Here is a 21,645-nt window from a genome sequence, read left to right on the forward strand (position 1 = left end):
AATGCTGTTTAAAAGTGTGTTTATGGAGTGCCTGTATTAAAACTTGCAATAGTTTCATAAAATTAAGGTGCATCAACTTTGGATGAGCTAAATCTGTGAGTACCCATAGTATTTTACCTATATGCAAATGACTACAAGCATGTTTATTTCAGTCAGTGTTTTCAAATTTGCTCCTCACTTCCATGTGCTCAGGGAGGACAGGGAGTGACAGTAAGGAAGGGGGAAGTGGCTGCAGGATGAAGGGGGGGGGCAGAGGGAAATGGGGCCACCTGACACCACAGGTTTATTTCCTCTGCTACAGGAGTGGAAAGGGGACAAATTCATGGCAAACCTCCAAAATTAGATTGTATACTTGGAAAATTATAACATATTTATAAATTTTCCATACATAGAATTTAAGAAAGGTAAGAAGGAGATTCTAGGGAATTACAAACTGACCAGCCTCAACTCAGTTGCTGGAAAAATCATGAAGCAGGTCCTCAAGGAGTCCATTTCTAAGCACTTGGAGGAGAAGGTGATTAGGAACAGTCAGCATGGATTCACCAAGGACAAGTCATGTCTGAACAACCTGACTGCCTTCTACGATGAGATGACTAGCTCTGTGGATGAAGGGAGAGTAGGGACATGATATACCTTGACTTTAGCAAGACTTTTGATACAGTCTCCCACAACATTCTTGAAGGCAAGCTAAGGAAGTATGGGTTGAACAAAGGGACTGTAAAGTGGATAGAAAACTGACTGGATCAGTGGGCTGAAAGGATGGTAATAAATGGCTCAATGTCTAGTCAGCAGCTTGCATCAAGTAGGGTGCTCCAGGTGTCAGCCAGTTTTGTTCAATGTCTTCATCAATGGCTTGGAAGATGGGATGGAGTGCACCCTCAGCACGTTTGCAGATAACACCAAGATGTGGGGAGTAGTAGTTATGCTGTAGGCTAGGACTAGGATTAAGAGAAACCTAGAACAATTAGAGGATTGGACCAGAACAAATATTAGAATCAATAAGAAGAAGAGCAAATTCTTGCACTTAAGATGGAACAATTCCATGCACAGGCTGCAGACTGACTGGCTAAGCAGCAGCTTTGCAGAAAAGGACCTGGGGGTTACAGTGGACAATAAACTGAATATAAGCCAAGGGTGAGCCTTGTTGAGAAGAAGGCTAATGGTATACTGGGCTGCATTAGTAGGAATGTTGCCAGCAGGACAAGGGAAGTTATTATTCCTCTCTATTCAGCGCTGGTGAGGCCAGATGTGGAGTACTATGTACAGTTTTGGGCCCACCACTAAAGAAAGGATGTGGACAATTTGGACAGAGTCCAGCAGAGGGCAACCAAAATGGTGAGGGGTCTGGGGCACATGATTTATGAGAAGAGGCTGAGGGAACTGGGTTTATTTAATCTAGAGAAGACTGGGAGGGGATTTAATAGCAGCCTTCAACTACCTGAAAGGTGGTTCCAAAGAGGATGGAGCTAGACTGTACTCAGTGGTGGCAGATGACAGAACAGAGAGCAATGGTCTCAAGTTGCAGCAAAGGAAGTTTAGGCTACATATTAGGAAAACCTTTCCTAAGTTCCACTTTAAAGCACTGGAACAGGTTACCGAGAGAATGGAATCTCCTTCCTTAGAGGTTGGTATGAAGCTGGGGATTGTCCTGCTTTAAGTAGATGGTTGGACTAGATGACCTTCTGAGTTCCCTTCCAACCCTAATTTTATATTCACTTTATATTAACCTCTCAAATTTCATACCTAACTTTTTGTTTTAACATTTTATTCACTTGTCATAACCCTCATCCTGCCACTGCTGTCCTTGGACTATTATTTTCTCTTTGTTGAAGGAGGGAGTCTTTGAGGGGGAAAGACTGTTTTTGGAACGTTTTATGTAAACCTGAGCCACAAAAATATTAGATAATAAATAATAATAATGCCAGCTGATAATGAAATTCAAATGACATAAGCCATGCTTCTTCAATGACTTGCTATTATTTATTTTCCTATTTCTCATTCAAATGTTTGCTTGTCTCACTATTTGTCTATTTACCTGTTTCTCCTATCCCTGCCTATCTCTGCTTATGCATGATAACAGACACTAATTTACATTAGTAGGAACCCTCTTGTGTTCAGATAAGGCAGTAGCTTTCTAACCAGAAAAAGCAGCTTGTAGAATTCTAATATTAAAGAAACCTAAGTCTGTCTGTCTGTCCATAATTCTTTATTTGCACTCTGATTGGCTGATGGGAACATGCTCCCCCACACTTGGAGCTATGTAGCCTGCTTGCCCAAACCAGCAGTATTTGGGTCTGTCACAGACCCTGACTAGTGACCATTTCACTAAGAAGGCATACAGTGCTGCAAAAGCCATGGTTGTTAATGACTGAAAAAGTACTGTGAGGTAAGGGCATCTCTGAGAGAAGGGCATCTTTGAAGGGTAAAATCCTGAATTCATTCTAATCAATGTCAAAACTATTGATTGCAACAGGGCAGTATTTCACATTCTAAGGTGTATGGACAACAGTAGCTTGAATGAATTTATCATTGAAATTTATTGCCAATAGTCAAAATGTTAACATAATTTAAGGTAGTTGAACCTAAACTGGCCTGATATTCAACTACGATGTTCAGCAAAAAGAACTTTAGAAATGAGAAAAACTAAACTGTCGGGAAGAAGAGGTTAAAAATTGTTCCAATGACCAGATAGGGAGAATAAGAAAGAGCCAATGGAAGAATAGGGAGCTGTAGAGATTGCCAAAGCGAGGCTGGAGACAGTTGGGCTTTGTCTACATAAAAGAGTTGTATGTAGAATTAACTCTTTGGGAAACATGATTTAATTCAGTTGCTAGAACTCCAGAGGGTACATAGAAATGTATGTAAGGAATCAATGTAGACCAAATAAATATAGGGCACTTAATCTGACATAAGTATACAAAAAGGGGGCCACAGGAATATAATTTCTAAACCCTTTCAGTTAAATTGTTTGTTTTGACAAAGCCTCAGGGGAAAATAGGGACTGGATTATGTCTACAGCAGCTATGACAATCATTGGAGATTATACATTTGTTAGTGAGAGATGGAGACTCACAGACAGAACATGAGCATTGCAGAGCTTGCTAGAAATGAGATCAGAACGCCCCCCCCCCCCCCCCAATCCCCAAAGAGGGTTTTGGCATACTGACAGTCCTCAGACTTATGACACAATTGGTTCCTGAAAACTGTGTCTTAAATCGAAACATTGTAACTAGGAACCAATTTTCCTATAGGAACAATGTTATGAATGGGGGATTGGGTCCTTTATGATGCTCAATACAACTGCGCCCAGCTGGTAAGTCTGTTGTTGTGGTGGGGAGGTAAGAGGTGTGTGGGTGAGGGGAAGATCAACACCCCTGCAGTGAGGCAGGGACTGGGGATGGAGCAAACTCTGCTCAGCCAGGGCAGGGCGGGGCATAGGGGGAGGTGGCTCCCACCGCTGCACACTGCAGGTCTGGGAGCTGCTTGTCTGGTGGCTCCTCTGGTGACTCCCATTGCTGCTCCTACCGCCAGTCCTGGATCTGTGCAGGGTGGGTGGGGCCAGGGCTGTGCTGGGCTGTGCTCCGGGTGGGTGGAGGGAGGCACTGGGAGTGAGAACTATGCCCTCCTGCTGCTCGCCTTGCCAGGGTGCGGCAAGCACTGGACAGAGCAACTGCGCTGCCTCCGGACAAGCAGCACACAGTAGTAGGAGCTGCCCCCAGCCTCCCCACAGCTCCTAGATGAGACATGGCTTCATTCTGCATTTGCCCTCACCCCAGTGGGACGAGCGGCGGCAGCAGCAGGGCATAGGGGGATGTGTGCCCCCGGATTGAAGCAAGGTGGGTGGCAGTGAAGGGACTATGAGGGGGCTGCAGCCACCCTCAAATTTGCTGTAGCCCTCCCATAATCCCTTCTGCCTGCACAGAGCACAGCCTCAGCCCCAGGCTTGCCACTGCCGCCGCTCACCCAGCTGGGACCGTGGGGGCATGGGATGAAGCTGCAGTTTGTCTGATAAGAGCAGGGAGGCTGGGGAAGCTGGGGTGGCTCCCACTGCTGCATGCCCTTGTTTGGAGGCAGTGCAGTGGCTCTGTTCAGCTCCCGTCCTGCCGCAGCTGGGTGAGCGGCAGGAGGGCATTCCCAGCACCTTCCACTGCCTGCCCAAAGTGCAGCCTGGCTTAGCCCTGGCCCCACCCACACCACGCAGATCCAGGGGCACATGCCTTCTCCCTGTCCTCCTGGACCAGCGATACGCAGTGGCAGAAGCCATCGCCTCTCCTCCCTTGTGCCCCCCCCTGCTGGCTGGGCAGTGCTTGCCCCAGCCAGCCCCTGTCCCAGCCCCAGCCCCAGCCCCTCCTTCACTGTAGGGATGTTGATTCCCCCATTCCCCTTCCCTTCCCTTCCCCCCCCACCCCGCCCACAATGGATTTACCAGCTGGGGACAGCTGTGTCAAGCATTGTAAAGTCAAAACCCACATCAGAACCTCAAAACAGAGTGTAAATTTATAAAGGTTGTAAGTGCTGTTCATCATAACTCAAAAAGTCGTAAGTCGAGGATTGCCTTTATTTTATTACATCTCAGCATGCTTACAAAATTATCTCTTAGATTTCTTTGTACTGGTAAAGGGATATGAAACATGGGAAAATCAACATAAAATATGTGGCAAATTTAATTCTACCAGTAGAATACAGGTAAACATCTACCAGTAGCTCTAGAGCTGACAAGGGGATGTTATACAAATGTGAGGAATAATTTTTGTCAAGTAATTATATGAAAGCTCATTTTTTTATTACTGCTTTAAGCTTGAAGCAAAAAAAAAAAAAGAAAAGAAAAGAAAAGAAAAGAAAAGAAAAGAAAAGAAAAATTCTAGCAAATAACTCTTGCTCAAACGTTATATTTCGGTCCTTATTTCATTAAAAAACAGGACTTTATCTTGTCTCAGGTGTCTCCATGCATTACGGCTAGGTATGTTATTCTTTCTGGTTTTTCTTCCTCTGTCAAGGTATCAATAAATAGAAGACATTTCAGGGATCAAAATAGGAGATGAATGCAGTCCTTTATATTTCAAAAGACTTTTAAGCCCATTTTATACCTTCCTGTCTCTTCCACTTACCTCAGGAGTTTTATACTGTGGTAAACCCCTCCTCCATTTAAATAGGGTGGATGCAGCTCCCTTAAATTCATCTAGCCTGTTCAGACATTTTCTCCTTGAACCGCAAAGGCTAAGAAAACTGCCTTTACAGTCCTACCAAGGGAGAGGATGGGATACTATCATCTTAGGGCGGAGGTGGGCAAAATGTAGCCCGCAAGCCGGATGTGTCCCACCAGGTTATTCTATCCGGCCCACAGGGCCCCTAAATATTTAGAAAATTAATATTTATCTGCCCCCACTCATCTTAGGGCGTGTCTACACATTGTCCTATGGTGATGGTGGCACTATGTCACCATTTAGTGCACTATGACAATGTAGCAATCACGTGTGAATACACACAATCACCAACTACATTGCTGTAGTAGCATGCTCCCTAGGTATAGTGTGCTGCTACAGAGCAGCAAAATTTACCCATGCACCACAGACATGGTGTAGTACTTCCAAAAGAAAGTACATCGCAACGTTGCCACACGGCAACATGTAGACATCCTTAGAAAATAGAATTATTTTGCCCAGACCAATCAAGATTTTACCACTAGCATTTCCTTCCAGTACAGATGTAACTTGCCAGGACTGAACACAGAGCAAACACCCTTCGCCCTTCTCCCTCCTTTTGTAACTTCTTTACAGGGCTCTTGCTCAAGAGGCTCTGGCAGTGGGCAGTGGCACTGGAGTTCTCAGCCGCTGAGAGGAGATGTCACATCATTTTTTTTGCCATGTTGAATGAGAAAAAAACCCTCCTGCTTGGCAGCACAAAATGGGGTGACACCTCCTCAGAGCAGCAGCAAATGTCAGCTGCTCCTCCTATGCTACGGTACACTGCCAATTGTTACATCTCAGCTCTGTGTTCTTGGGCAACCCTGGCACAGGATGCAGTCTGTCTGACTCACAAAGGACTCACCCCCCACTCCCTCCCCTCCTCTACCTAAATGAAACTGATTAAGATGCAGTGAGAGACACACCTATAACTCTCCAGATAAGGGTGACAAGAGTGAACAACTGCCCTAGGTCTCATTTACATCTGAGATGGAACCAGATGACCATTCATTTACATGAGAGATGGAGAACAGAAAGCCTGAAGTAGAGACTGCAGTGAATTCTGGGACCAGAGAAGCAGGGGAGCATTGCATGATGGGGAATCTGTGCTTCCAATGTTAATCAACCCATGTTCACACACACCCAATACAGCATTTATCAGACCAGTTCTAATCTGGATTTACTAAGGACTTTCCCCCACCAGACACACACACACAGCTCTAAGTTTAATAGGCATCTCGGGCCATACATTCCCTGGTCCCACTATGGGAGGCCTATTTAAACTTGATTGACTAAAACTCGGTTGCCGGGTTAGGGAATGCTGAGGCAAGAGACCAAGTCAGAGGGGGTATGGGCAACATTTGAAAAATGATTAAGGGTTCATCACAGCATCCAGTCTGCTGGAGCCCTAATCACAGGTGTTGTCATACCTTTCCCAAGACGACTGGTGGGAGTCCTCTCCACAAAAGGTTATGAGCACCCCAGTAATTGTCTTAAGTCTGTTAAAAGACTATAGTAAAATATGGAAAAGTCATGCTAAGCTGAGGCTTGTGCACAACAAGTAAAAATCCAAAATCCTGATGCTGCAAGCTATCTATTGTTCCTGAAGAAACCATGAGATATCCCATCAGTATATCTGCCATCCATAGGAATTTCAAGCTGGCTCCCAAGTATTTGGGTTACTCCCTAATCTTAAGTGTTTCCTGATTATCAATCAGTTTCCTGAGATGGTCCAAACCAGATAACCCTTTGTCAAAAGAAAAGACAATGATTTACACTACTGAGGGTGCTTCGAAGCAGCTGAACTGAGGGTATAAAAATCTGTAAAAAGTGTGTGTGCTTAAAGAAGAAGAAGAAGAAGAAAGAAGAAGAAGAAGCAGGAGGAAAGAAGGAGAAAAGGAAAGAAGAAGAAAACTCCTGTGCTGACACCATCCCCTGACGTTCTTGGGACGCTGGAAGAGCAGATTGTCTCTCTCTTCAAGGACTGTGCTACGGACTGTGCCTGTCAGCTTTGCAGCCTGAGTACCTTGGACTAAGTGAGATCCCAGCGCTCGCTCTCTGTCTCTTCTCTCTAGGCATAAACTTCTGAACCTGAACTGTATCAGTTAAGCTTGAGCTAAGTTTCCCCAAATACTTAGTGAAACCAGGGTAGTATTGTCATTGTTTGTGTTTGTTTTTCTTTTGCATGTCTATTACTACTAGTACTATTATATATTTCATATGCTTAGCAATAAATAACTTTTATAGTCAAACTGGTAGTAATTGGGTATATTTTTCCTTCTCTGCTTCTCTTTCCTCCCGTGCTCTGCAGCAACGCTTCTTTTACCTAAGCTAAAGATCCCTGTGAAGCCCAAAAATATTGTGGGGCCTGCTCATCAAGAGGCCAAAGATTGGGACGTGCTGAGTTTGAAACACATAAGGGGATCAGCTTGTACAGGCTGATTGACCCAGTTTGACTCAGACGTGCCCTTATGAACTGAATGCTGGCCCATGAGGGTGTCAGCTGGACACCCAGCTGGATTCAGAGGGATTCTGTTTACCTGTGTGCTTGTGTCTGACTGCATTTTATTGTTGCTCTTATGAACAGATTCCTGGCATATGAGGGTGTCAGCCTGTCCATGCTGATCAGCCCGGCCAGGTCAGGCGTGTCACGTTAATTTGTGTGTGTTTGTGTGTATGACTGATTTGGTGACTGGAGGAACCCAGTCCCATTGAGACTGAGTCCTACAAGATAGCTCCACTGGGGGTGAGGGCTTGCAGAAGGGAGAAATACAGCTCCATATACTAACACAAGCAGCACATTGACAGAATCACCAAAACCCTAAAAACTATCCCTAATAAATGAGCACACCCCAAAGTAATGGGCAAATTTGGTAACACATTTGACAGAAGTACATTTTTCAGGATGTCCTTTACTCACTTACATATGCTCCTGCACCACTACTAGAGCTGAAGCCAGAAGGTTGTAGGAAGAGGGAGTCAGGGGATGAGAGTGAAAGATCTCTACTCCATTGTGGTGCGACCCTTAGGCAGTGTCTGGGGTTTCTGCTCCACTAGCCCACCCATCCTTACACTATTGCTTCTAGGTTCAAGACCAAATACTTGCAACTTGTTAAGCAAGTCACTGGCAGCTGCAGGTGCTCAATACATCAGGTTTCTCCTTACAGTAATTCAGAATCCAAATCCATTTATGAAATTTGATATTTGTGTCTGAAAAAAACTGACTGTAAAGATATCAGAACAAAAAGTCAAAGTGTGCTGTTTCAGATCTAGATCAGAGGATAATCATAATTTCCTCTGGTTAACAGCTAAATGTAAATGTGCAATTAAATCTTAGTTATTCAGAATAATGACTCAGTACAAAGTCTAAAGAGAGGTAACTTTTCAGTGTGACAATAACTCATAGCTGGAGAAAAAACCTTGCTGTGTGGATGAATCAGCCAGGCTCAAGTTTTGCCATGTGTTTACTGAAGTTCAATATTCCAAACAAACAGAAATAGCTGAAACCTGACAAGATTTTAAACATTGTTTTCTTAGAATAGGGATCCATTTTCAAATAGAACCATTCTGCAGTGCCTAAAGGAATTCTAAGAATTCACTGCAGATAGGAGGGAAGCTGTGATTTGGAACACACACTGAGAAACTTCAGGGATTTGTTGAAAATTAGTTATTTTAGGGACTTGTCACACAAGACACTTAGCAGATGTTTTATTTAGATCATATCATGCATTACTGTGCCCTGTAAATAGTTAGAACATATTCTGAGCAGTTGCACAGTAATGCTTACTACAATCTCAGCTCGCTCTGGACAGGGCTGGAGATGGCTGTGTACCCCTACCATGACAGACTCCAGACCCAGGCACTGTAGCTCACATGTCTGCCCATGAGGATGTGTAACCCCCACATCTGGAGTCCGCACCCTCCTCACCATATGCCCAGCGCTGCCTAGCTTGGGAGTGTCTGCCCCTGGCATGCTAGGACGAAACAGATCTCTGATGCTGTAAGTAGGCAGAGGTAGGCATGGGGAGCTGAGTCCAGGAGAAGGTGCCAGTCAAGCTGTATCTCTGTCACTGGCAGTCTTGAACCAGCTCTAGTGAGGTGCTGGGGCTGAATCCTGAACTTATATTATCTTCATGGAGCAGTATGACAATAGCTTAATATGCTCTGGAGATACTCCTTCCATGAAAAGCTGTAATTTTGTTACAATATGATCATACTTAGCATGAGTGGTACTGCTTGAATGCATTAAGTGCAGTTAATATGTCCGAAGAGTCATGTGCAATATGGCCCTGGTTTCAGTGTGTGTTGTGCCTATTATCCAAATCACCTCAGAATGTCCTAGAGGAAGTGTTTCAATCACTTCTGAAATGGACCTTCTTCTGAGGCATCAGCACACCGTAATATAAGCATAGGTCATAGGACATGTCCAGCTTTGGCATGCCCAGGGGCTGTACACTGCAGGGGTCAGTTCCCCCAGGTTCTCCCATGCTGCCTCTTCCCTTCTACCCCACTGCAGTGGCAGCATGCAGACCTTCATGCCCTCCCCCCACTGTAGGGCAGTGGGAAAGGCAACTGTCAGGGATTGCGGGTGGCACATTAACTGATTGCATGCTGCTTGTGGCCTCTGGGCCACCAGATGGATAGCCCTACATAAGCAATTCTAATATGATACTCGTAGGCAAGCAGAATGGGCTAAACTCACAGTGAAAGTCAATAGAATTTTTACCATACAAATGTACAGAACTTAGTTCTATGGAGTTATTTAACTGGAACTTAATTCAGCTTGGTGACCTTTGTTCAGTGCCTATTGACAGGTAAAAATACTCCTGATGGAATTATTACCACCATTCCTAGAATACAAGGAAAAAATATTTCAGTTCTTACCAGGCCTAAGACAGTTGATGCTGTGAGATTTCCTATCCTAGCACAAAGTTGTCCATAAATCAGTCCATGCTTTTAACATCCCTTTCGGTAGCTATATCAAATTCTGTTTTTCCCCTTTTCCTTCTTCCAACCTCTCCCCTCCCTTGTTTTTGTCTTTAAGTGTCTATAAGTTTTAATACTTCTCTGAAGCCAATGGTTACACAGAGTAAAAGTATAATTCAATCTTTTTCTTCTGAAATGTGTGTTTGATCTTCTCTTTCCCAGGAAAGTTGGTGCAGTCCCTGGGCCAGGTCTGCTGCTGGACTTCAGTGAACCTCTGTTTACACCAGCTGAGGATGTAGGCTTTCATTTCAGATATGATATTTCACCTCAGGTTGGTGTATAAGCCAACCCAAACAACTTTACCTGCAGGATCTGCTGTGGATCTAGCAACTTTACCTGCAGGATCTGCTGTGGATCTAGCATTCAGCTCCTAACAGTGCCAACATACCCATTCTGTTATCCAAATAAACAAATAAACTATGTAAACACAACGTATTTTTTTCTGCATAAACTAACAAGACATAGAGGGGTCTACTCTACCATTGGGCTATGCCATTCCACACCTTTGAGAAGCCCAGTTCTACCCTTTACATTTGTAACATCTGTGCCTGGTATAGGCAGTGAAGCACCGGTGATCTCACTCACTGAGGAAAAATTCTCCCCTGGTCATCATCATAAATTTAATGCTAAGTGGTATACATCACTATTGCTGTTCCCATATATACTCAAATATAAGATGACCCCTCAATAATTAGATTCTATATATTGAAAATGTATAAAATGGATATAATTTATAATAATTTATAATTTGGTATAACTTTAATGATTGGAGGTTTTCTTAAAATTGTTAATTTCCCATTGCTACAGCATGGGAAATAAATCTGGGTTGGGTCAGGTAGCCCCTTTGCCCTCTGCCCCTCCAACTTCTTCCTTTTGCAGCTGCTTCCCCCTCCTTATTGTCAATCCCTGCTCTTCCTAAGCTCATGGAAGTGAAGAACAAATCTGAAAAAAAATGACCTTGAAAAAAACATAGCTGACCTTGAAATAAACATAGCTGTAGCAATTTGCATATGGTACCCACAGAGTTAGTTCATCCAGAATGCATCCAGATGCATTTTACCTTTTTGAAACTGCTGCCAGTTTTAGCACAGGTACTGCAGAAACACACTTTTGAGCAGCAGTTTTGCACCTACTTAGAAAGGGTACAAACTATGTATGAGTTGTGGGATCCTCCAAAAATTTATATATATTTTTGCCCCCAAAAAAGAAAAAAGAAACTTATCCTCGTGGTAGGTTCCCAGCAGCATGTTTTCCCGCTATGGGGCATGTACTTTATAGTCATGCTCAGTTCTGGCTGCATTTTATCAGCATCATAGTTTGTTTCTATTGCTGAGCACATCGATATGCAATGTAATAATGCAGTTTCCTTGTATGTGAATGTTAAGGTGAGGGGCTTTTCCCCCTATGTTCATTGAGTGGGAAACCTCATCTTATATTCAAGTAAATATACTATTCATTATCTGCGCTGCAGTTGCATACAGGAGTCCCAGTCCAGGACCACCACACCAGCAGGTGCTGTATAAACAAAGAGCATGAGGATAGCTTTTGCTCCAGAAGCTGAAGTATCTTTTTGCCTATTGAAATGTTTAGTCTTCAGAGTACATGGTAAGTGAAAGTGATGGCAGATACACACTTCAACCCTAGTAGGGCATGACTAGGTAGCTTATGACAATGGCTTCTTATGCCTGCTTGCATGTGGAAGCAGATATTAAACCACTCCTTTTAAAAGAAGTCAGCCACATGAAGCACTGCTAAGCACACTGCTCCCAAGTTCCCTTGAGCTATCACACCAGTATCTGCATGAGAGAAAGGGAATGATTCAGGAATCATCTTCTGACCTCTTAGAGCAACAAAAGTTAGAAAGGAGCCCCTAAAATCTCTGAATTTTCTTTACCAACAAATAATTAAATGTACTGCACAATGAAGCCAACGGAATTAAAAGACAACCTAACATAGGTTTTCCCTGTTATTCATGTTGAGACACTGTCAGCAATGCTATCAGCTAAAGAACAAGATGAGTTTGGAAAGAAATCTTCTCTATTAGAGCCAGCTGTCACAATTATTTCTGATGCTTACTGCCATTCACATATTGCCAAGTTTGATCATCTTCCAGAAAACAGGAGGGTTGTAGGGGGGAGAAAAGCAGCTGTTCCACATCTCTTGACACAAAAACAGCTTTGTTGTTACTTGAGTGTGAGAAGACAATGGAGGATATACCATTTTTTTAAGTGCCATTGTTTTTATTGTCTATATTTAATGGCTGAAATATTTCCAAAGTTATTTATTGGCCAATGCTTTGGTTTCTTACATAGCTTTACTAGAGAGATTCTACCAAAGCACTTCTCCACATGCTCAAGGCAACCAAAAGACTCGTCACTTTTCTGTTCTAGCAGACGGGCACAGAAGCTAAGTATATTTCAGTGAAAAAGATCACCTCATCTGCCTATCTACCACCGAAACAAATAAGAGTATAGAAGTCCATTTTCTTATGTTTTGGCCAATCTATGCTTAAAAGATTCAAGCAACAGGCCTTTCTCCTCTTCTCTTGGGAGACTTCCCACAGCCTAATATATCTTACTGACTAGAAAGTTGTCAACATATGTTTCCCTTTTCTTAATGCTATATAAATGCCTTTAGCTGTGACCTGACAGATCACAAAAAATAAATAATTTCTGGGTTTGGTAATAGTAATAGCTGTCAACATGTCTCTCATTTGTTTTCTTTTATTTAAGTTACATAATTTAGACTTTTTCTTACAAATTTTCATCATAATCTCTTCATCCTCCATTCCTTACACACTAATTCCTCTTGTTGTCTTCCTAACAGGTTCTTAATATGTATCTAATAAACTAGGACACGAATGAACAGATCGTATCATTCAAGATTCTGCTTGGAAATGGACAATTATTTTCATAATCTATCACATGATGCCTTTACATGTGTGGCCCAAAACTCCATCAGTCCATTTACAGTCTTATCAAATCGTTAATTTCTTCTCAGACATTTTTGTTAACTTTCTACTTTAAATTCAGTGTTATTTTGCATGCTTGCCTTTTTCTTTTCTTTTCTTTTATTTCTTTATTTATTTTTGGCTTGAGGCACTCATAATTTTTGCTTGTCAAATCTCAGTATGGAAGACAAATATCATAGGATGTTACTTATTTTATTTAGATGCTTTTAAATTTATCTGTTTTCTGTTGTTTATAATTGAACTTTACAGCAATTTAGTTATGGGTAGCCATAAGAAAATTTGATATGAGGTCAGGAAGAGGTCTCAGAGCAACAGACAGTACCAAATAAGAAAGTGAAGACAATGCTGCCACATAGTCAAGTGGACAGATCTTGGAAACCAACACAGAGTGCCTAATCTACAAAGTAAATATCTCTCCACAACTTGATTTTAAACAAAGTTGTAAAACTTGAATTTGTAACACTTTAAGGAAATGGTTGATTTGATGTCTTGAAGCAGAACTTACATGGCTTGGGCACTGGTGGTGAAATAGATCCTAGAAATAACTTAGTCTTTCATATAGGGTGCAAGGTACTGACCATATTATTGCACTTCCAATTTCTTGTATCTGTTCTGACTGACCTTTGAAACTGAACTTGCCTTTCTGTCAAAAGAAGCTAATTCCTATGCCATTCCATTGTATGGTGATGTAGTATTAGATTAAATTCACAACAGTGAAGTGAAAGAGAAGATTGATAGAAAAGGGTAGTTATGATAAAATAGTGTGGGAAGGGGAAGAATTATTTACTGTCTACAACAATGTTCTGAGAAACACTGGACAGAGGGATTCAAAATATAAGCCATCAGTCAGTGAAAGTAAAAGGACCATTTCTAAAGCTCACAGTCTTTGAATGCAATGATTATTTTTGCTTAGCGAATCCTATTAGCTTTACATAAAGACAACTACTTCATGTCGTTCATCTGCATTTCATATACTGCTCTGAAATGTCACTTAAAAATAAAGGAAATATCATCAATCATGTAGATCAAAATAAAAAAAAAACCTTCCTTTTCTGAAAGCTGCAAGTTGCTATGAGATGTGACTTGTTTCTAAACAGGTCTCTGTGACTTTTGCAGCACTAAAGTGGAAATTACAGGGTCTACTTGAGATATAATTTGCATTGCTATTGGAAATAAGGCTTTACTTGTCAATTGCTATAAGATTAGTTTCCTACTTTTTCAGTAGTTACTACTTGCTATGTGGAGAAACCAACCTGGTTATTACATTCACAACAGTGGGAGAATTTTGTTGGAGGAGCTACTAAGCTGTTTTTGATTTAGGATGTAGGTTGCTTAACTCTTATTTTTCCTATTTAGACACTTGTTGCTAGTGAACTGAACAAATGCAGAAGGCATATCCCATTTAAAAGAATAAGAAAAAGAAACTGCTGAAACTTACCAAACTATTCCCTGAGCCCCAGAGCCAATAGGTTTTAAGTTCTGGTAGCGTTTGAGAACTGTGAAGGTCGAGTCACCTACTTCAACGCTGTAGAACTGGTTGTCAACTTTGCTTTTGCTCATGTTGTAATGTTTGGCAATATATGACACATCCACTTGTTTCCCAAATCCCTGTCATGGAGAAGAGGAGTGAAAATAATAATAATAAAAATACCATATACTAAACCAAGGCCAATAAGCCATCAGCATAATAATGAAACACAGTGAGCCTTGTTTTTCAAATATGAATCACTGTCATTTTTTTCTCACTGTCAGACATGCATGTTGTCAGATGAATTCTCAAAGGTTTTCAAAGACTGCATTAATCGCTCCCCACTCCAGCTCCCCTCCCCCCGCCCCCTTTCACCTAAAGGAATTGCCATTAAAAAATCATTACATTTTCTCCAGCCAGTGTTTGTAGAATAGGAATTCCCACTGACTGATATTAGCGTATTACTGTGGTACTGTGTGACTGCAGACAGAACCTGTATGGTGCAGCTAAAAATCTTATTTCAGTTACGCTGCAATAAATTAGGAATAAGTCCTTTGACACAAATAGATGCAGGAAGTTGTCTCTTAGGTAGGTAAACAATAAACGTTGCCTAAAATTTGAGAGCTACTGTTATAAAATGTATCTGAATCCATTTCAGATTACTGGAAAGAAAGAAAAAGGAACCATCAAGGCATTTGGGTTGTGGGACAGATCCTGAAAGGCAATGAGCAGTTCTTGTCTCCAACTAACTTAAGTGAAAAATATTATCTGACAAGAAGGAGAACTTTGCATCAGTTCCTGAATTTTAAAACAGGGTCATATCCAAATCTCAGTTTTAACAGTCCTTTTCAAACAAAAGTCCCACTAAATGGAGCTGCTCCTGCAGTAACAAGCAACTTGTAGAGGGTAGAGTGCAAAATCATTTGAAAAGAAACACAAAATATAATTTTGACATAAATATGCCAATGTGTGTACATACATTCAAGACCAGCAACAAATACCAGTTAGTTTCTGACCCCTAGGCTCTGTCCAGATGAGCACAGTTGTGCGGTATGTGGCACCACAGACATGTCTACAATGGCACATACCGCCCCGTTCAGGTGTTCTCCACACTTCAAGGAAGCAATACGGGATGGGGGGGGAGTTGACCCCTGGATATCCAGGGATCAAAAGAACCCATGCCAAAAAAAAAAAAAAAAGTGAAGCGGCACATGCCAGGGCAGTATGTGCTGCTCAAAACTAAAGCCTGGATGGCTAGAGCCACGCTTCTGGCTGCCAGCCAGGCTCCAAGTGGCAGGATCACTGCTACTGCAGACCCAGGAGGGTCCCTAGGACCCCAGGTAAGGCTACTGGGGCCAGCCCAGTGCTAATCCCAGCCTCCTCTACCCTACCCAGGGTAACCTTCCGTGTGCCAGAGGGCACGTGGCACATGCATTCCCTGGGGACAACTAGCAGTAGCACAAGGTGCACTTGTGTGGATGCAGCCCTAGAGTCCAGTGAGAGAATAGGAGGGTAAACTGATCTAGACTTAAGGTGATACCAACAACCATATAGTGAAGTCTGTCACCATCCTTAGCAAATGGCATTTTCTTGATCCTTTAGTGCTTGGAACATAATTATTTATTTTTCATTGATCATGCCAGCATACATGTATTTCACAAGGATTTTAAAGACCTGGATTTAGATGTGGAATATGTCTGTCTTTGACTAACTGAATAAAAAAGACCAACTGAGTCTGGAGACATATCTCCTATTCTGTGAACACTGTAATTTAGAATCAGAAAGTCAGAGCTGGAAGGGACCTTAGGTAGTCATTCAGTCAGTCTCCAGACAGGAACATCCCTGTGCAAACCATCCCAGGTGTATACTTATTTAACTGGCACTTAAAAACTTCTAGTGATGGAGATTCCACAACCTCTTCAAGTAATCTATTTCAGTTGCTATCCACCCTCAGAGTTAGAAAGCTCTTCCTACTACCCAACCTTAATTTCTATTGTTGCAGTGTTAGCCCATTACCTCTTGTCCTGTCCCCAGTGGTCATAGAAAACAACTGACTGCTGTTTCCTTATAATACCTATTTTGTATTTTACGGGTTATCAGATCTGTCTTCAGTCTTCTATTCTCTTTACTAAATAATCCCAATTTACCATTTCCTTGTATGTGATGTTTTCTATACAACTAATAGTTTTTATTGCCTTCCTTTAGATTAATTCAAATTTGTCTACATCTTTCATGAAGTTCATTCCCCTAGATGAACACAGTATTCCAGGTGAGGTCTCAGCAATGCTGAATAGAGAGAAAAAAAATCACTCTCTGTGACTTGTATATGACACTCCTGTTAATACAACCAGAATACTTGTGTCTATTTTTTGCAATAATATTACACTTTTACTCATATTTAGCTTGTGGTCCAGCATAACCCTAGATCCTCCTCTGTAGTATTGTAACCTAGCCAGTCATTCACGATTTTGTATTTGTGCCTGTGATTATTTTTTCCTAATGTCAGAACTCTGCAGTTTATGCTTAGTGAACTTCATCTCTATTTTAGACCATTTTTCCAATTTATCATGGTCATTTTGAATCCTAATCCTGTCTTCTATGGTATCTGTAACCCCATCCAGTGTGGTGTCATCCACAAATTCCATACATGAATATCTAATATTAACATCCAAGACATTCATGAAGATATTGAACAGATAGACCTAATCCAAGCCTCTGGAACCCCACTTGATATCTCTTTCTAATTTGACATTGAACCATTGATGACTACTTTTTAAGGGTGCAAACAAGCATTCATGCAACTGGCTCAGGTTTAGGCAACTTAGTTTGAGCTGCCTAAACCTGAGTTGGGATCCTGTGCATGTAAGCACTGCTACTTGCCAGGAGGAGGCATAGGCAGCCAAAGGTAAGTAAATCAGGGAATGGGGGTTAGGATGATTTAAATGTAATGCTTGCACATAGCCTTAAGACAAGGGTTATCAACCAGACATATGTGTACCTCTAGGGGTACTTAGTAAGGTCATAGGGTACAGAGCACACCCTGGGGCACCGCAGCAGTCTACCCATCATGTTCCCATGCTTTGCCTCTTACACAGGGAAAAGGTATGCCGGGTGCCACAGGCCCCACACAGCACATCATGGCACTTCCCAACCCCCCACCTCAGCTCACTCTCCTGATTGGCCACGAGACCCCACTCTCAGCCAATAGCTGACAGTGAGGAGGTGTTGTGGCCACCCCCTTCTTGCAGAGCAGAGAGGGTCTCAATGGCAGGGGATAAGTGTTTCTGTGCCCACTCCCAGGAGCAGGGCCGGGGGGCGGAAAGGGCAGCAGCACCCCTCTGGAGGCTGCACAGGCACCACTCAGCCCAACAAGGGGAGGAGGGGGCACACGCGGCAGCTGTCACCACCACCACCACTGTCCTGTGCCACTTTCCCACAGCTGGTTGCACATGCAGATCTGTGGGCTGCTGATAGGTGGTGTGCAATTGGCCAGGTGTGATGCCCATCAGAAGCCCATGGAGCCACACGTGAGACCAGCTATAGGAAAGTGGAACACAGCGCCAACACAGGGTGGTGGGTAGTGGTGGCAGCACGGGGCAGTGGGTGGCAATGGCACTGGCACAGGGTGGTGGCAATGTGGGGTGGTGTGTGAACCCCCCCGGCAAAAGTCTGGCCGGCCAGGCAGCACCTGTGAAACCCACTGCCTTTGCCCCCCCCAGCCCTCCTCCTGGGAGTGGGCACAGAAACACACTCCTGCCCACCCCGCCATTGACACTCTCTGTGCCTTGCTGCTGCTGTTTGCTTTGAGCACAGCACAATGGCCATGTGCATCCCATCGCTGGGAAGGCAGCAGCCTGGCATCAAGCCACCCAGCAGCAGGATGCACATGGCATTGTGGAGCTCTTGAAGCAGTGGCAGCAAGGCACAGAGGCAGAGCAGAGCCAAGCCCATCCTCGCCCCACACACCTATCAGGGGGGCACACGCCCCCTCTTGGCTTCACCGTGGTACACGCAGAGGTGGGAGCCCCCTTCCCCCCCTCCCCTATGCCTCTGGATGTGCTGCCAGGCTCCCATTACCCCATGGCCTGGCCTGAGCTCCATTCACCCCTGACCCTACCGCACTCCCTCCTGCACCCCCCAACCCTTTTCCTTTCCCCCATCTTGCCCCTTCCCCACACACACTTACCTGCTGGGGGGGGGGGGGACAGTGTGTGTGTCTATGTCTCTGTCTGCATGTATGTGTGTCTGTCCCCTGCCCGCCCAGAGGCAGCAGGCACATGGCATTGTGCAGCTCTTGGGGCTCTTGGGGTGAAAAGTCCAGCCTGCATCAGCAGCTGCCTCTGCCCCATGCACAGATTTGGGGGGCACATGCCCCCTGGGCCTCTGCCGGGGTACATGGAGCAGCAGGAGCTGCCCCCCACCCCCAACAGACAAGCCGCTCTCATGTCTCCATCCTGCACTCCACCCCAGCTGTGCAGTGCCTGCCCCTGCCCCAGGCCCAGCCCCACTGCCTCCTTCACTGTGGGGGATCTCAACCTGCCCCCCACCCCTTAAAAACAAGGAAAAAATATAAAGGGGTACATGACCTGAAACTTTAAGGCAGAAGGGGTACACTTCTTTAAAAAGGTTGAGAACCCCTTCCCCAAGACCTCTAGTTATGCACCCATTTTAAAATAGTTTCATTTGATAGTATTTCCTTAGTTTATGTATAAGAATCTTGTGGAAGACAGAATGAAAAACCTTACTAAAGTTATTATATCACATCCACTCCTTACCCACAAGACCTATTACCTTGTCTTAAAAGAAAATTAGTTTGATTAGATAGAATTTATTCTTGACAAATCTATGGTGACTAGTATTTATCACCTTTTTATCCTCAAGGTACTTACAAATGGATTGTTTGATTATATGTTCCACCAACTTTCTAGGTATTGAAATTATATTGACAGGTCCATAATTCCCAGAATCCTGTTTTTCTCTCTTTTTTTTAAAAGCAAGTACTATATTTGTGTGGTGAGCATGTTTGTTATTACCCTGAAATAAAATAGTTAGGTTAACAATAATTTGGATTATTAAGAAGTATTAGCTTTACAGCTGAATACAAGGCATGACCTGTGGCCTAGCAATGTTTCTGACCACAAGGCAGAATGATAGCTAAGCTTTTGCTCGTGTTAAGTAATCATTTTAACTGTGTTAAGCATTTTCTGAGTAAAATGCAGCAAGTGGATCTGTGTCTGTGTGCTGTAAAATCAGCTACAACAAGGAACAAAATAAAACAAAAAAGCCATTGTTCTAAGTACAGTGATCGTGTCCTTAAGAAGTATCTACCACTGCAAGTTCTTGCTAACGTATCATAATGTTACTGTTACTTAACTTTCAGCTTTTAGAAAGTGCTAGTTCAGCTTAATAGAAATATGCTGTTATGTAAATTTGTGAAGCACTGCCCAAATATTGCTTTTGTTAACCCTGTAGTCTTGCCTTGTTGTAAAAAGTATAAAAAAAGCCCCACCCTTTAGGGGGGGCCATTTTGCCTCTTTACTAGCTTTATAGTCATTGCTCGAGCAAATATACTACAGTTAACTTTACCCATGTTGTCTAGTCCCTATGCAGGTAAACAATAAACCCCAGGGAGTTTTCTCCCACCACATTTGCCTTTTTCCAGTCACCTGGGATCTCACTTGACCATGAGTTCTCAAAATTAACAGCCAATGGCTATTCAAGCCTCCTGCAGGTCTTCTGCAACATTTCTTACACTTGCTTTGCATCAGGATAGCTTGCTCATGTGTCCCTTATATAGTCTGTACATGGAACAACCAGTTTTGCTGCACTCTTTTCCCCTTTAGATTTGCCTTCCATGAAAACCCATCTCTTAGTTCTCCAAGTTTGTTAGAGTCTACTTTTCTGAAGTCCAGCATTCTTATTCTGCTGCTTTGCTTCCTACTTTTCGTTAGGATTATAATGTCATTCTATACAAGGAACAGATGAGGCCTCATCTGAAAGATTGCGTTCATTCTCTTCATATATATTCAAGAAAGATGAATTCAAAATGGGAACAAGTAGAAAAAAAGTCCATCAATTATCTTATGAGAATGACCACTCCATTGGATAGCACTGCTTAATTATAATTGACTCATTTAGAGACTTTGTTTGAAAGCTGAACTCCCTCACCCCCTGCCCTGCTCCCTGGAGGCAGTGGAAACAGAGCTGTCCCACACTCCCATTCTTTTTTTTTTTGTTTCCTGTTCCCTATGTACCTAAAGAAGGACTTCTTGTTGTCCTTGATTCCCATTGCTAATTTTAGTTTAGTCACTGCCATAGTTTAAAAACTCCCCTCCCACCCATTGGACCTGGGCCCACTCCCCCCCCCCTCCCCCCATGTTACCTGCAGGGACAGGCCAGCCCTGCTGGCCTCACCCTCTCCTTCTGTCTGCATTGTTGCCACCACCTCCAGGGAGCAGGGCAGTGGGGGCCAGGCCAGCTGCGCTGGCTTGGCCACCCCTGCTCCATCCTGTGTCCACACCATCATGGACAACAGGCTGCCTTCTGTCAGAATACTTCTTTGCCATCTGATTGAGTGTTTGCCAGCCAATCAGAGCACGAATAAAGAATCATGAACAGACAGACAGATTTGGCTTTTATAATATTAGAATAAGATAATCTGTATATGATCCTGAAATCTCTCTCTCACAGTGTAGCCCGCACTGCACTGTAGTATTACCGTACTGCAAGCAATAGTAGTTTGTAAACCAAATTCATGAGATTCCTTTTGCACCAATGAAGTACCAATGAAAACATACTAAGGAAACTGAAAAGGTTGTAAATATCACCAGGGGAGGTAGAAGATTAGATTGGGTTTTATTCCATCCAAATTTGCCTAATGCTGGGAAGACACAAGTTGCCTTTTCCACATGTGCTTCTTTGTAGAATCTGCATATAAATCTACATACCATACACTTACAGTATGCAAAGACTAGGAGAAACCAGCATTGACACTGCCGGTCACAATATTGAGGGCCTAACTCTTCTTGTCCAACAGA

General features: G+C 43.1%; 1 protein-coding gene across 8 annotated transcripts in view; it reads right to left on the minus strand.

Annotated features, from left to right (window-relative positions):
• MAPK10 (mitogen-activated protein kinase 10) overlaps positions 1 to 21,645 on the minus strand; it is a 510,659-nt gene that overhangs the window by 185,736 nt on the left and 303,278 nt on the right. For all 8 annotated transcript variants that reach the window (XM_019488162.2, XM_019488168.2, XM_059722260.1 and 5 more), the window contains one exon: positions 14,579 to 14,748. In XM_019488162.2, the coding sequence (XP_019343707.1) occupies positions 14,579 to 14,748 (170 nt within the window). The remainder of the gene's footprint in view (positions 1 to 14,578; positions 14,749 to 21,645) is intronic.

This window comes from Alligator mississippiensis, chromosome 2 (assembly GCF_030867095.1).
Source record: "Alligator mississippiensis isolate rAllMis1 chromosome 2, rAllMis1, whole genome shotgun sequence".
In the NCBI taxonomy this organism is placed as follows: domain Eukaryota; kingdom Metazoa; phylum Chordata; order Crocodylia; family Alligatoridae; genus Alligator; species Alligator mississippiensis.